Source organism: Mauremys reevesii, linkage group 11, assembly GCF_016161935.1.
Source record: "Mauremys reevesii isolate NIE-2019 linkage group 11, ASM1616193v1, whole genome shotgun sequence".
Taxonomy (NCBI): Eukaryota; Metazoa; Chordata; order Testudines; family Geoemydidae; genus Mauremys; species Mauremys reevesii.
The window spans coordinates 16,316,378-16,331,976 of NC_052633.1; the positions used below are offsets into that span (position 1 = coordinate 16,316,378).

The window sequence follows — 15,599 nt, forward strand, 5'->3', positions numbered from 1 at the left end:
CAAACTCCCTCCCAGGGCCCTCACCCCCTCCTGAACCCCAGCCTCCTGCCCCAGCCTCGTGAAAGTGAGTGAGAGTTCGGGGGATTGAGCAACGGAGGGAAGGGGGATAGAGTGAGCAGGGGCAGGAATAGGTGGGGCCTTGGGGGAAGGCGTGGAATGGGGGCAGGGCCTGGGGCTGAGCAGAGGGACTTGGGGGTCCACAAAAAATGTAAATCAAAATGGGGGTTCTCGGGTTGCTAATGTTTGAGAACCACAGTTGTAGAGATTACATACCACTTCCCCGGTCCCCTCTGTGCCTCACTTGTGTCTACATGTAAATCTGATGGCGGGAGAAGTGGAACAGATTGTCCAATGCTCCAGATGAGGTTTATTAGGCAAACCAGTGTTTCTAAAGTGAGTGCCTTCTAATAAATGTTATCTTCAGGGAAATACGCCAGCCCCTACATAAGTAGTTAATGTTACTGCCTCAGTGTTGGCTTATAAAACAACTTTATCACGTCTGTGACGATAATGATTAACAAGCTGATTTACAAGGGTGGGGTCACAGAGGCATTTGGCAAATTTACTGTCTTGCTGTGGCAGTTATACAGTATCTGAGTTTTACAGTGTTCTCACCTCTTTAACTGAAATACTTAACCCTGGACTGCTCAGCAGTTTTGCAGTCACATTTCTGAGAGAGTGTCCAATTTGGCCTCACTTGTATGTTTTTAGTGGCTCAGGAAGCTAAACATCTAGTAATACAAGTTCAGAAAATTTGGGATATTCCTGGTTTTCTTGCCAATGTTTATTTTCTGATCATTCTTCCACCATGGAATAGTGACAATGGCCCAGATTTTTAAAGGTACTTAGGTGCCGCTGTGCTCACTGTTGCAATGCCTAACTGATTTAGGGACCTAAGCAGTAAGTGCCTAAATCCCTTTAAAAATGATATTTAGGCTCCTAAATCAGTGAGGTGTTGCAACAACACGCACAGTAACACCTAAATACCTTGTAAAAATCTGGGCCAGTATGTTTCGAGAGATGACATTACGTGGTATATTGTTGTGTCACACCTCAGCAGGCATGTATTGCTTACATCTAGCATACAGAGACGGAGAGAGAATTCTGCCCTTAGTTCAGATTGTAAGAAGGTTTCCACCGAAGTGCTGCTTTTGTCCTCGCATCCTCATTTTCAAATGTCTTAAGTCCTTTTTTAAAAAATCCTTTTTTTAAATTTTTTTCCCCCTATTTTAATGTTTATCCTATGGTAATTCAGAAATAATGGCCCACCAAGTTCAAACTAGTTTAATTCAAGAGCCCTTGATGCAATGGAATACAGTGTGACTCTTTCAGACATTCAGGTGCTTATTTTTTGGAGTTACTCATCTTGGAAATAGGGATATGTGACGGTGTGACGCCGCCTCCTGCTGGTCATCTCGGGAATTAGCTCTTTCCAGCCCAGGGCACCCTCTGCAGGCCGGTCGGTGTCTCGCCTGCCACTGGCCCCATGGCACTCCCAGACCCCGGTGCCTTTTGCCCAGGGGTTCTGCCCACCACAGCACCCCCTCAATTTGGGTCTCCCCACCCCGGGGAACCCCCAACCTCCTATCTCCACCTTGCCTCAGTGGCTACTGCCAGTCATCATCTGGCCCCCGCTCACTGGGGCAGACTGGAGTCTGTAAACCACTCATCACCGGCCAGGGGGTTGGACCAGCTGCCTCTGCCTATTCCTGGGCGGCCCCTCTGCAGCCCTAGTGCCCTTGTGGGCCCTTAACTTGACCTGCAGCCTGGGGGTTTTCCAGGCCAGAGCTCCCCAGCTCCTCTGGCCTTTCCCCAGCCCTGCTCCACTTTAGGTGCCCTGCTCAGCTCCCAGCAGCCAGGTCCATCCCTCTCAACAGCCAGAGAGAGACTCTCTTTTGGCTTCTGGCCCCAGCCCTCTTATAAGTGCCAGCTGGGCCCTGGATAAGCTGGCCACAATTGTGGTCAGCTACCCACTCAACCCCTCTTACTCTGCTGCAGCCTTCTCCAGGGCTGCTTTCACCCACTATAGGATATATGAATTCTGTGGTGGTCTCCTGCAAACTTTATACAATTTACCAAAAGTCTTGACAATCTTTATGCAGGTCACCAAAGATATTGATGTCCTCTGTCCTATGCAAACATCTGGTGCACTTCACAAAGTTAGCCAAAGGTGCACACGAATTGCTGCACAGGTGACAAACTCCACAAGTACAAATCATGCCTGGGCTTCAGTGGAGGTTACAACTCCTGTTCCTGAAATATTCTTTCTTAGCTGGCATTGTTAGCAAACTTCCTCCCATCTACCCCGTCCCGCCCACACGCACACCGGGGAAGTGCATGAACGCTCTACGTTTTTTCAGACATCTGCCAGTTTTTAGAAAGGTAACCAAAGTGGCCTTGATGCAAGGAGCGGGCATTTCTGTGATTCTGGACTTGAGTGTGAGGATGTGTGGATGGAAGGGTATTGAGACACAGACTGTTAAGCCTTGCAAGTTTTGTCAGCCCTCTTCATGGAGCTTGGTGGTTGCAATTTGCAGGGAGTTTGGCCAACCATTTCTTTTTGTCCACTTCCAGTTTCCAAAGATTCACACTCCCAGTACATCTCTGTGGAATAAAACAATCTGAGTTGGAGGGTAATTCAGTCTCCATCTTGTCCAGTCGATCCTTGGGCTCTCTGATGAGGTTGCCAGTGCAAGGATGCCAGTTACGTTGTCCGTTCTGACTGGAATGTCTGTTCATGAGGAACTGAACTGAGTCTGCCAACAGATCACCAAATAGTCAAATCATGCTCGTACTTTCAGTCACTGGCCACTTGGGCTAGGCTTGACCCAGTGATCCAGAGGTGAAATGCTCTGCTACCGTTCAGCTGAGCCATCCAGTCCCCCGAGTTAATTTTTAATGTTAGAAAAATTATTGCAACATTGTGTTCCCGCTCTTCTAGTGGGGTTGGATTGTGCAACCTTCACTCACATTGGTAAGCACTTACTCACACAAGTAGCCCTATTGACTTCAATGGGGCTAGGATGTGAGTAACTCCTCATCAGTGTCAGTAAGGGGCTCTTACGGCATATTTCTCTGTTTAGAATAAGAATTTGAATTAAAACAGACTTAAAAACCTACAGCTGAGAGATACTCAGTGAAGCTGGGCAGGACGATATTTATTATATATATTTGTCTAAAAGGACAAGCTAAGGAAACGAAAACCGGACTAATTCCGGCTATAGAAGAGTCGGGCAGCCATCAAGGGCTGCAGTCTTACTGACAAGCAGTGAAGCTTTGAAGAAGTTCACATTACCATTCATGTTCACATTAATCTAATGTCCAAAGGGATTTCAGATTGAACAATAGCCCTTGCTCCCTTTCATCTTCAGTATCCTCCCGGTTTTACAAAGCTTGGTCGCTCCTTACAAATTACATCCAGGCTGCTACCTAACCGAACGAACAACGCAACCGAGAGAGAGAGAGAGAATACAGAGACGAGAGAAGTGCTTGAGTTACATGTTTTCATAATTTCCTGACTTTGCTGGGGGTGGCTTGTGTGTTTTAAAAGTCGCCTAGGACAATTCCTTTGTCCTTTCTGGGCTGGGAAACATGCCGTTTGTTTGGTACAAGAAGCAGCATGAATTTTGTTGATCAGAGCTTGTCTACACAGAATGCTAGTGCGCAGCAATCAGGGTGTGAATCTACAGGTACCAGCTTGCCGTTCAAGTGACATCCCCTTACTTCTGTAGTTGTCGAGGAGGGTGCTGTAATGCACTATAATAGCACCAATTTTCGGATAGCCATGAGAGGATGGCTCAGTGTTTCCAAAATCATTTTCGGATTGACTAACTGGGCCATTTTGGTAAGGGAAGTGCTGCATGCCTGCACCTGACATTTCATGACTGGGACACCCCCCCACACACACACACCATAAATAAATCCTGACACTCACAATGTAAAATGCAATAAGGAAATCATTTTAAAACATACCTCCGCCACATTTTTTAACATGCTCAGAGTTTGACTTAAAAAACAGACTTTCCCTTCACCCGCAATCTGTGATTCCCCACTCCAGGTGAAGTAGAACTTAAACCCCAGCAACAGCTACCTTTTGGTTAAAATTATCTGGGCGATTTTAAAGCTTTTAAAGTGCCTAGCCCAGTGGGGCACCGATCTCAGTTGAGTGCTACTGTAAAACAAATAATAATTATTCTGAGGAGTGTGATTTCAAATCTCCAAGTTCTCCTGCTTCAGTGAGTGGCATGTGGCTTTAAGTTTTAATAATATAGCTTAGCAAGTTTTTCTGTCTCATCTAAAATGAAGAGGCTCCATTTTTTTTTCCAAACATAGAAACCAAAAATTAGCAGCCATGGCCACATTACTGTAATGGAATAAATAAGCCCATGGTAAGTATTCTATGAGACGTGAAAAGTCCTTTTTTTCTGTTCTGGCCAGGTTCTTATACCACACCCGTCCCCGTGGTGTCTGAGCGCCTTCCAATAAGGCAACATTTGCTATTTTAAAGAGCTTGATTGATCAGTTAGATGGATTAATGATGGGTTTGGGAAGAAGTGCCCTCCCTCACGCTGCCTTTTTCTCCTAATTAGTGTGCTTTTCCTTGCAGTGGGTGTAAATGTTGTTGGTTGGCCAAGGGAGAGTGGAAGGGGAGAGCTGAAGTAGGTGGATTGTGTGCGCCTTTTTCCAATCCCACAGACCATCATTGGCTGCGGCAGTTGAACATGACACTGCAATTTCCCTGTGCAACACATGAGTAATAAATGGCTGCACTCGAGCTGTGGTCTTGAGAAACCAGTGTGAGGCTCTTGCTTGCTCTCCTTTTTCTTTAATATGGTTGTAATTTTTGATCGCTCTGCAAGAAGGCCTCAAATTGATGCCACCTCCTCCCTAGAGTGCCAGAGGAGGAAGAGCCCTTCCTCACCAATGCACCTACCCAGAAGCCAGGCACAATCTGGAGTGCAGGGGGTTCTGTTCGCATTGCTGGCCATCTGGATGGCCCCTGAAGAGTTGTTTCTACGCCCGGGGAGGAGCAAAGCCAGGGATCTGCCCTCGGTGCATTTGGATGGCTGCGCTGGGGGAGCACTGGTTTTACCTGTTGTATAGATGTAGTGAGTGGTGCCCCTCCCCATGCGCCCTTGGGCAGGGTATCTCCTCCTCAGTGAGCTCTGGCTCCACTTAAGAACCGCAGTCAAACCCTTCTCGAGCACTATGGCAACTGGCCTACAAAGCCAGCGCTGGGCTGCTCCCCACTCAATGAAAACCAAACTTGTGGGCTCGTAAGTAACGAGCGTGGTCCCAACAGACTGCCACCTCACAAAACCAAGACCTGTTCGGTTGACATGCAGGCTGGGCCGCACAGAGGCCTAGTGAGTGAATGGTCGACACTGGCTCCTGTTCTGCGCACCTCAGTAAAATGTTCAGGCTTCTAACCCATGATGAGTGCTGACGGAAGGTCTGGGTACTCCTGTTTTCACCACAATCACACAGGCCAGTGCGTTAGGGCCTCTCAGGTTGGAAATCTAGGCATCTAGCTGCTTATTTAGGCAGTTGACTTCAATGGGAGCTGCAGGCCTTCAGGCTCCTGATTGAGGGGGCTAACTTTGAACATCCAGTTTGAAACTGTTGGCCAGTCTCCTTAGTTCGTCTTGGAATGCACAAGCACTTCTCAGTGGTGGCTGGACTGTATTTCAGATGCTCCCCCACCTGCTCAGAAAATGGGCCCTGGCCTTTCCACCTGCAGTCACCAGGTTTTCTGTTGGGGGCACTGAGAGGACGCACCGTCCACTAAGATGCAATGAAAGAAAACTTTAGCTACATCATGGTGTCAAGTGTCAGGGGTAGCCGTGTTGGTCTGTATCCACAAAAACAACACGGAGTCCGGTGGCACCTTAACAGTTAGTTAGTCTTTAAGGTGCCACTAGACTCCTTGTTGTTTTAGCTACATCATTTCTTAACACTAGAACTGTCTGCTGAAATGTTGCTGCTTTGCTGCAGCAGAAGATTAACATGACTCAAACGTATAACCTAAGGACCAGAGTCTTCTGTCGTGGGGAAAACAGGCAGGTTCCCCTGGTGTGAAAGAGACTGGGAAGGACTCTGTGGCTCCTCTTTCTCTCTGCTTTTAACCCCTCGGGCTTGATCACCCCTCCTTTCTCTAGGGCAGTGGGTCCCAACCTTTTTCATCTGGCGGGCACCGGACTACGAGCCACTGAGGACCCTGGCCAGCGGACGAGCATCCACCGAAATGCCGCCGAGAAGTGGCAACGTCAAGAGGCATCGCCACTGAAATGCCGCTGAGAAGCAGCAGCATCCAGAGACATCGCCGCCAAAATGCTGCCGAAAAACAGCAGCATTTCAGCGGCAACGCCTCTGGATGACGCTGCTTCTCAGCGGCATTTCGGTGGATGTTCGTCCGCCGGACAGTACGTGGGCGCACATAGATGCCCCTGCGGGTGCCATGGCACCTGTGGGCACCACGTTGGGGACCACTGCTCTAGGGGACTGAGGGAAAAGTAAGCCTGCTATATCCCTGTCTGACTAGGTTCATTTAACACACCTCCTCCTTTTCCCATCTATATGTTTCTATAAGGCTCGGGATCTGATTTCAGTATATATTGGCAGTACTTTCATGCTGGGACTCAGTCTTCGTAGTGCTGAAATGTCTAAAAATCGACAACTTGGGCCTCAATCTCTCTCTAGAGAGTGCTTGGTTACAGGTCCCAGGCTTCCTTTCCCTCATCCAGAAGATGCCCATTACAGCGGCATTATGGTGAAACTGTTTTCTGGGACCCGTAATTAAAAATCCATATATCGCGGGGCCAGATGGAGATCAATATTGCATTTTCATGAGATACAAACGTTAAAATGAACAAATTGCAAAGAAATGCCCTATCCACTGATCAGCAATGGTCTATGCAGTCTGTTATGAAGTGAAATGGCCCTGAATTTGCAGACACTAAAAACAGTGATAACGTCAGTTTGATATTGCGTTTTGTCCTCGTCCTCAAATGCTGTAAAAGGGGCTATTATTCATATTGCAGATTGGGGTGCACGTTGCTTTTGAAGACTGGATCTTCACGGCAGTAGCATGTGTACACACCAGAATTATCAATCAAGCCAATACACTGCTATGACAAAAAATATATCATGGAAAATATACATCAACTTTCCTCACCGTTCTGGCCATCTAGGCCTTCTCACAGAGACAGTGCAAGTCTTTGTGGACAGACTGGTTTGCCATTCAGGTTAATTCCTTGCACTGTGGTATGATTAGCTATGTATAAATACTTTTTTTGAAAATAGGTGACATACATTGGACATCTGAGTTTAATACCCAGCTCTGCCATAGTCTTCCTGTGTGATGTCAGTCAAGTCATATACTGACTCTTTGCCTCAATACTCCATCTGTACTCTCCCTCCCTTTGCCCGTCTTGTCTATTAAGACGGGAAGCTCTTTAGGGACGTTACTGATTTTTTACTGTATGTTTGCACAGCTCCTAGCACACTGGGGCTATGAATTCAATAGAGGACACTGGGTTATACTGGAATACACATTAATCATAGTAATCTGCAATGCATTCGTAAAACCCAAATTTTGCACTTCTCTGGGTGTCCTGTCTAGTCTAAGCCTATCTTGTGTAGACTGTAAGCTCTCTGGAGCAGAAAACTGTATTTTGTGTCTTATGCAGACCTGAGTCTGTTGTCAGTGCTTACTAACTACAAAACAATAGAATATAAAATTGAAGTCGTAAGCTGTACAAGGATTACCAAAAGCGATGTGGTTAAAACCTAGATGGACTGTCTGCATAAAGTGAAAGATGAAATGACTGTAGGATTGGCATTTTGATCTGACCTTTTTTGTCCCACCACAAATGTGAATTAGGAAGGACTAAAAGAGTCTAGTTATCCAGATATTGGATGGAATGTTGACCCAAAAACGGCCATACTGGGTCAGACCAGTGGTCCACCTAGCCCAGTACCCTGTCTCTGAGTGTGACCAGTACCAGGTGCTTCAGAGGGAATGAACAGAACAGGGCAATTGAACAAGTGATCCATCCCCTGTTGTCCAGTCCCAGCTTCTGTCAGCTGGAGGTTTAGGGACACCCGGAGCATAGGGTTATGTTGCTCGCCATCTTGGCTAATAGCCATTGATGGACCTATCCTCCAGGAACTTAGCTAATTCTTTTTAGAACCCGTTTATTCTTTTGGCCTTCACAACATCCCATAGCAACAAGTTCCACCGGCTGATTGTGCATTGAGTGAAGGAGTACTTCCTTTTGTTTGTTCTAAACCTGCTGTGTATTAATTTCATCGGGTGACCCTTAGTTCTTGTGTTATGTGAAGGAGTAAATCACACTTCCTTATTCACTTTCTCCACACCAGTCATGATTTATAGACCTCTGTCATAACCTCCTTCAGTCGTGTCTTTCCTAAACCGAACAGTCCCAGTCTTTTTAATCTCTCCTCTTAAGGAAGCTGTTCCATACCCCTCATCATTTTTGTTGCCCCCCTCTGCACCTTTTCCAATTCTAATGTATTTTTTGGGCTGTGTGACCAGACCTGCACACAGTATTCAAGGTGTGCGCGTACCAGGGCTTTATGATTTTGTCTGGTTTATTATCTGTCCCGTTCCTGACCCTGTTACTTCACACGGCGTCGCCCTAGCTACATCCATCTAAGTGCTACGCCTCTCGCGGAGCTGGAGTTAGTAGGTCGGTGTAGTGGGCAACTTACATCAGCGGGAGCAACACTGTAGTGTAGACACTTAAGCTGCCTTACTTGAACCTAACGCTGTATTGTAGACCAGCGTAACTATCCGAGTGGCATCTCTCAACCTCCGAAAGTGCACATAGAAATTATTGCAGTGCTGTATGAAGCAACTGCTGTATCTTGCCCATAGGACCAAGCGCTTGCTACATCCAGTTCTGTGTGCTGGATCAGTCCTTAGATTCCTAGCAGTATTTCAAAGGATCTCTCAGATTTCTTTTCCTATTCAAAAGGTGCTGTTGGGTGAGTGCCCATGTAGCGGCAAAGTAAGGGTTAATGTTAAAGCCAGGCCCTGCGTTACTGATGTGTAATTTGCAGCATGTGCTGTCAAGGGCTACAATATTATCCGCACTGTCCTGTTGGAAAATGCCTACAAGTTATTGCCTTTGCTGAAGCTGTGTAGGTATGTTCCATGCATCAGTGTTGGAAGAGCCTTTCTTTTGGGGGCTTGCTGCCACTCCTGGAGAGTTAACACTCTTCGAGGGGCAGAAATTGAAGCATTTCCACAGGCTTGGAGAGGGAGCAGGGCATGAATGAATCACAGAGAAGTGTTCTTTAAATGACAAAGATGAAACTCCAGGCCCTGCTTTCTCCTCACACTTTATTTGCATTCAGACACAGACCTGATTTCTTTTTGTTTGAATATTTAAACAAGAGTCCTTCAAATATACATAATAGCCCCTCCCCCCATTTAGCCAGTTCTCTTAGTCTGTTGGTTCCAACTGTGGTTTTCTGGCCAAGGTTTTCTGACTGGTGATTTGGGGCATCTCAGCTGCTCAGTGCCCAACTTAAGAGGCCTGACTTTCAGGCCGTGCTCAGCACCCACCCTGAAAATCAGGTCCCATTAAGGTGACTCGGGTTGGGACCCAAAAAATACCTGAGGCACCCCAGAATCACTAGCCATCTTTGAAACTCTGGCCAAAACATTTAAGCAACACTGCTGCTATTTCTCATGCTTCTTGGATGCTGCTAAACTCCTGTCCTCCACCCTCCACTTGATTTAGACTTTTGACCCTCAGTTACTCTTGAGTTTGAAAGCAAAAGATCTTACTTTCTTTCTAACACTGCAGCATTAACTTGTTGCTCCTCAGGTTGGGATCTGCCTATAAGGTTAGCAGTGTCATTGCCTTGAACCAAACCTTCATGTTCCATTACATGCAGTGACCTTTCTGAATTGTTTATGTCCCAGTATAGGGGTTTTCCTATGCCAGGATGCAATAGGAACGTCATTTTCCCCTTGAACATGAGCAGATGTCCTATCTGTAACGCTAGCAATAACATCGCTGCTTCCTGTTCTCACAGATGGTCTCAACAGTGTGGAGCTTTGGCAAGGAGGGGACACTTCCACTAAGGCCTGGTCTACACTGGGTGGGGGAGTGATGTAAGATACACAACTTTAGCTATGGGAATAGCGTAGCTGAAGTTGACGTATCTTATTTCGACTTACCTCCCATCCTCATGATGCAGGATCGATGGCCGTGGCTCCCCCGTCGACTCCGCTTCCGCCTCTTGCTCTGGTGGAGTTCCAGAGTCGACGGGGAGTGTGTTCGGGGATCGATTTATCGCGTCTAGACGAGACATGATAAATCGATCCCCGATAGATCGACCGCTACCCGCCGATCCAACAGGGAGTGTGGACATACCCCTAGTGGCATCCATTACATTTCCTTTCCTGCTCATGTTCTCCCAGCGATGGCGATGGGAAGGGTGATGGGATAGAATGGGCCTTTAGAAGTAACACTGCTAGACAGAGATGAAGAATGCTACTGGGATTTGTATTCACCAGCTTTGCTTTGAGCTTCACCTTGGCCACGTTGGCTTTGTATCAACCTGAAATTTCCAGTGAAATTCAAGTGGTATGAAATCGTGTGAATTAAAACCAATGAGCAAAATGTGTTGAAAATCCATGTGAGCCAAACCTGGCAAGTTAGGCACACATTTAAATATGATCCTTCATCTGTTTGGGAGCTGGGGCCATCTTTAGCATACTCCTTTAAAGAACAGTTATGATGTTCCTGTTAACTGTAGGTCAGTGTCAAATCCTACCACACGTTTCTACCAGTAATCTAGCAGGCTGCCATTCACACCATGGGAAGAGAGAGGAGGGAAAGTATCATATGAGGGCCCTGTGCTTTGCTCATTACTCCTTACACTAGCAGAATTTCTTAAAGTTCATGAATTTCGTCTGAAGAAGTATTTTGCCTGAAGCACCCTTATCGAGACATTGTCATTGAATCAGAAATTTAGAAGAGTGTTGTGGCTAGGGGCTTAATCTACATTACACAGTTTTTTCACACCAATAAGGGAGTGCAAATCACTTCTGATTGCCTTATACTATTGTCTGATAGTGGATTGATGTGGGTCATTTTGATTGGAGAGCTGGTCACTTAAGGAGAAACTGCCATTTCCTTTGAGTAATTTATTTTAGAATTCCATCTCGTTGTAGAAAAGAATAAATACAAAGTTGGAATGGTTATCAATGTACCAAAAAATCACCTCTGTTACAATTAGAAACCTCCATTTGATCAATGGGAAAAAAATAGATTTGGGTGCAGAACTGTGTTTTGTGATAAAAGTGAATGAAGAGAAAATTAGGATTTTAAAACATCATTGGTGTTTGGGCCAAAAATATGTGAATAAAAAGTAACAGTAAAGGAAAAGAATTGAAGAGAGTTTTCTGAGCTGTCACTGATCTTTCTGCATTTGTGTTTATGTGAAAGAATGAAACTCTTTTCTTAGGCTTGTCTACACGGTGGGGTAATGTGCTCTGTGGTGGGAAGGGGGGTTTCTAAAGGCTCTACATGTTGCATGTTAATTGGTCTGTGTGACCACTATGTTAAAGGGCACTAGGACATGTTTAGTGTCCACCAGCAGAGTCTGTCCAGACCAGTTAGTGCATTTTAGAAATCACACCCCCTAGAGCGCATTCCCCCACTGTGTAGACAAACCCCTATCTTATCCATCGTGCCTTGGTATTTGAACATATGTGGTACGTAAAATGATCCACTATTCAGTAATGTTGTCGCCATATATATGTTTAACGGGGGAGCAATCACATGAATTTTCCACTTTTCACCATTGTCAGTTCTGCGCAGATTTGACCATTAATCTTACTTTGACCATACTTAGAATTTTCATGCAGCTATAATTGGGAGTTGTATTCAGATTATTTCAACTGGCTGTGAGTAGTCGCTTCCCTGTCTTAATGAAAGTGAGACACACATGTCACCCTTTCAAGGAATCCTGCTCCCAGATGGGTTTTTAATGTCGTCGTTTTCTTCTTACAGGTTATTGAAGGAAAATTGGCCCCTTTCTTGGGGAAGGTGATCAAGTTTGCCACCTCTCATGTGTACAGCTGCAGCCTTTGTAGCCAAAAGGGCTTCATCTGCGAGATTTGTAACAATGGAGAGATCCTTTACCCCTTTGAGGATATTTCAACAAGCAGGTACAGTATCCTTCCTTTCATGTGTTTTACCTGCATGTCTTATCTTCTCAAATTCCAGGTCAAATGACATTCCATTCAGCAGGAGTGGGCCTTACTAGTTCACAGTTAAGGACATCTGCCCTGGACTTGTGTTCCAGAGATGCCATCCCTGAGCCTGCAAGCGGATAGATAGAGAAGGGCCACTTTGTCATTTATCTGGTTCAAAAGAGCCTAAACCCCATTTCACACAGCTCTCAGACACCTGTAGATCCCACTGCTGATGCTCAAAAGGATAGAGGCGCTCAGGGGCTGCTTTCCAGCAGGAATCTCCCTGTGGCTATGCACAACTGAGTTTGCACAGGGCCCTACAAATACAAAGGTCAGCTGAGGATGACTTTGTAGGTCTTTCCTGCCTTTGATTTCACTGGACCTATGGTCGAACGTACCCATGCGTTATTAGATAATAATCACCTCTTCTGAGTTACGGCCGCACCCTTACTGTGAGGTAAGGATATAACTGATACTCTATTGTCCGTGTGTGTATGCAGCATAGATTTATATTCACATGTGCCCACACGCACACACAGACAGAAAACGTCTCCCCCACCACTAAAATATAGCTGCCTCTAGGTGAGACTACAACAGCTGTTTAACAATGCGCAGCATGCTATATAACAGTATGGGAACAGGAAGTGAGGAAGGATAGTGTATCCAGTTAAAATCACATGGAAAATCTAAGTAGGCTCAAGGCAGTAACCAAAAACTGGAATTTGACCAGAACATGAGCAATGTTCCTACTTTTGCAAGAAGTTTCTTGGGTTTAGAACAATCACAAGAGGTAAAGACCTTGAATTTCTTATCCATCAAGATAATGACACCTCCAGCAGTGCAATCTGTCCTCTTCTAATACACCCTCATCTTAATTTATTCTCCGGCTGCATTAGTAGAGTAGAAAAAAAGTCAGAGGAGCCTACTCTGGGGGTGATCCGGATCAGCTTGTTAAAAATTCCGCGTTGAGAATTGGATTCTCGTGAGTTGACAAAGATCTCTGTGTCGGGAGTGGCCCAGACCAGCCTGTTGGGGGTTTCAGGCTGACATGTCTTTCAAAGAGTATTTGCACATTCTTTCTCTGAATTCACATTCCAAGAAATGTGGAGACAAAGCACTGGACATAAATTAAACAAGGTGTGCAGTTTTGTTTTATAAATGGTGTGCAAGAAAAATGTATCTGGAAGGAGAAGTTGGAAACAGCGTAAGAAGACTGTTAATACTGAACTAAACAATTAACGATATCCACAAAGCCTGATGAGAACAGAAAAATAAGTAGTGAAATAGTCGGGTGGTGAAGCTTAATTGAAGTGTGTGTGCGTACATGAATTGTCTATTAAATTTTTGATTGGCCACCAAAGCCTTGTAGTGTCCACAGCCTGTGAACTGAAGCCAGAGACTGCGTACCTCACACTTGTAGAATTTAAAAGTGTGAAAGCGGAGTGAAACCGCTCCTCTCTCTATTTGTACACGCAGAGGTCAGCAGTTATTTGTGTTCAAGTGGCACAATGCAACAAATGCAAAATAATTATTGAAGTCATGCCAGCCAAAGGAAGCTTTCTTCAGTAACAATTTTAATTAAGTCACAATCAGTGAAGGGTCTCCAATATTGCTCTCCTTTTTTAGCTGTTCATTCCTTTTGCTCCCCTCCCTCCTCTTGGTTTGCTAATCTTTGCTTTTATCTCTGTCCCCAGCCGCTCCGCTTCCCCTCCTCACTAGTTTTTTTCCTCTCCTTGCTGATACCCCATTCTGCCTTGGAGCAGAGCAGCAAAGAGAAACTAACCAGGTCGTTTCAGTTTAATTTTCCTGCTCTATTCCACCTGCAAACAGAGGCAAGTGACGCTGACAAGTGAGCTTGTATATTTCACTTGGCGCTCCACCAGCACATGGGCAGCAGAGGGGAGAGCAGAAACTTTTATATGTACTATTGTGTGACACACATGACAAGGATTGCTGACCTAGCTACTCATCATGGTGATAGGCATAATATAAGGACTACACAGAGAGACAGAAATAGTTACAATACACAGAATAAACTATACCTGTGAGAAGAGAGAACCAGAACAAGATTCAGAGAACTTGGATGTTCTTACTCACTAAACCTGAAGACATGACTTGTGCTGTACTTTTTACTGGATTATAAAACAACAGGTCTCCTAAATCAGCTATTGGTGCGAATTTAGGGCAGGTCTACACTACAGGGTTAAGTCGACCTAAGTTACGCAACCCCAGCTACGTGAATAACATAGCTGGAGTCGACGAAGCTTAGGTCGACTTAGGGCTTGGCTACACTTACAAGTTGCAGCGCTGGGAGTTACAGCGCTGGTCATGCAGCTGTGTAGGGCCAGCGCTGGAGTGTGGCCACACTGACAGCTACCAGCGCTGCAGTGTGGCCACACTTGCAGCACTTTCCAGCGCTGTATTGAGAGGTGCATTGTGGGCAGCTATCCCACAGAGCACCTCGTCCCATTTTGGCGCTGAGTATTGTGGGAAGGGGAAGGAAGTGTCCGCTTCCTGTTTGCCAGCGCCCCGTGGTGCATCGCTTCACATCCCAGCATTCACTCTTTCCGGCAGCGTTTGGCGCCATTGTGAGTGTCTTTCTGTTTTACTCTCTGTGTGAATCGCGATTTCTGTGGCAAATGGAGCCCGAGCTGCTGAGGACTGTGCTGATGAGTGTTGCCAGCACAACACGTTTGGCAGTCGAGCTATTCCTTCAGCTCCAAAGTGACAGTGAGGAGTCTGACGATGATATCGATATCGATTCTCCTGCCGTGACACCAAAGTGCTTGTGGCATTCACAGAAATGCTCAGCACCGTTGAACGCCGCTAAACAAGCACTGAGTGGTGGGATCACATCGTCATGGAAGTCTGGGATGACGAGCAGTGGCTGCAGAACTTATGAGAAAAGCCACTTTCATGGGACTGTGTGCTGAGCTCGCCCCACTCTGCGCGCAAGGACACAAGATTGAGAGCTGCCCTGACGGTGGAAAAGCGGGTGGCTATTGCAATCTGGAAGCTGGCAACTCCAGACAGCTACCGGTCGGTCGGGAACCAGTTTGGTGTGGGAAAGTCGACCGTGGGAATCGTTTTGATGCAAGTTTGCAAGGCAATTAATCGCATCCTGCTAAGAAAGACCGTGACTCTGGGGAGCGTGCAGGACATTGTGGATGGCTTTGCACAAATGGGTTTCCCTAACTGTGGAGGGCGATAGATGGGACCCATATTCCTATTCTGGCCCCACCTGGCATCAATGGTTCTCCAGGCGCTTGTGGATCACTTTCATTGACATTTACACAGGCTGGCCTGGAAAGGTGCATGATGCACGCATCTTTCGGAACAGTGGCCTGTTCAGGAAGATGCA

The 15,599-nt window shown here is 46.0% G+C and overlaps 1 protein-coding gene across 1 annotated transcript in view; it reads left to right on the forward strand.

Annotated features, from left to right (window-relative positions):
- Positions 1-15,599, forward strand: part of PLEKHM3 (pleckstrin homology domain containing M3) — a 131,933-nt gene that overhangs the window by 96,117 nt on the left and 20,217 nt on the right. Inside the window, exon 7 of the mRNA XM_039495424.1 lies at positions 12,054-12,211. Coding sequence (XP_039351358.1) covers positions 12,054-12,211 — 158 coding nt within the window. The remainder of the gene's footprint in view (positions 1-12,053; positions 12,212-15,599) is intronic.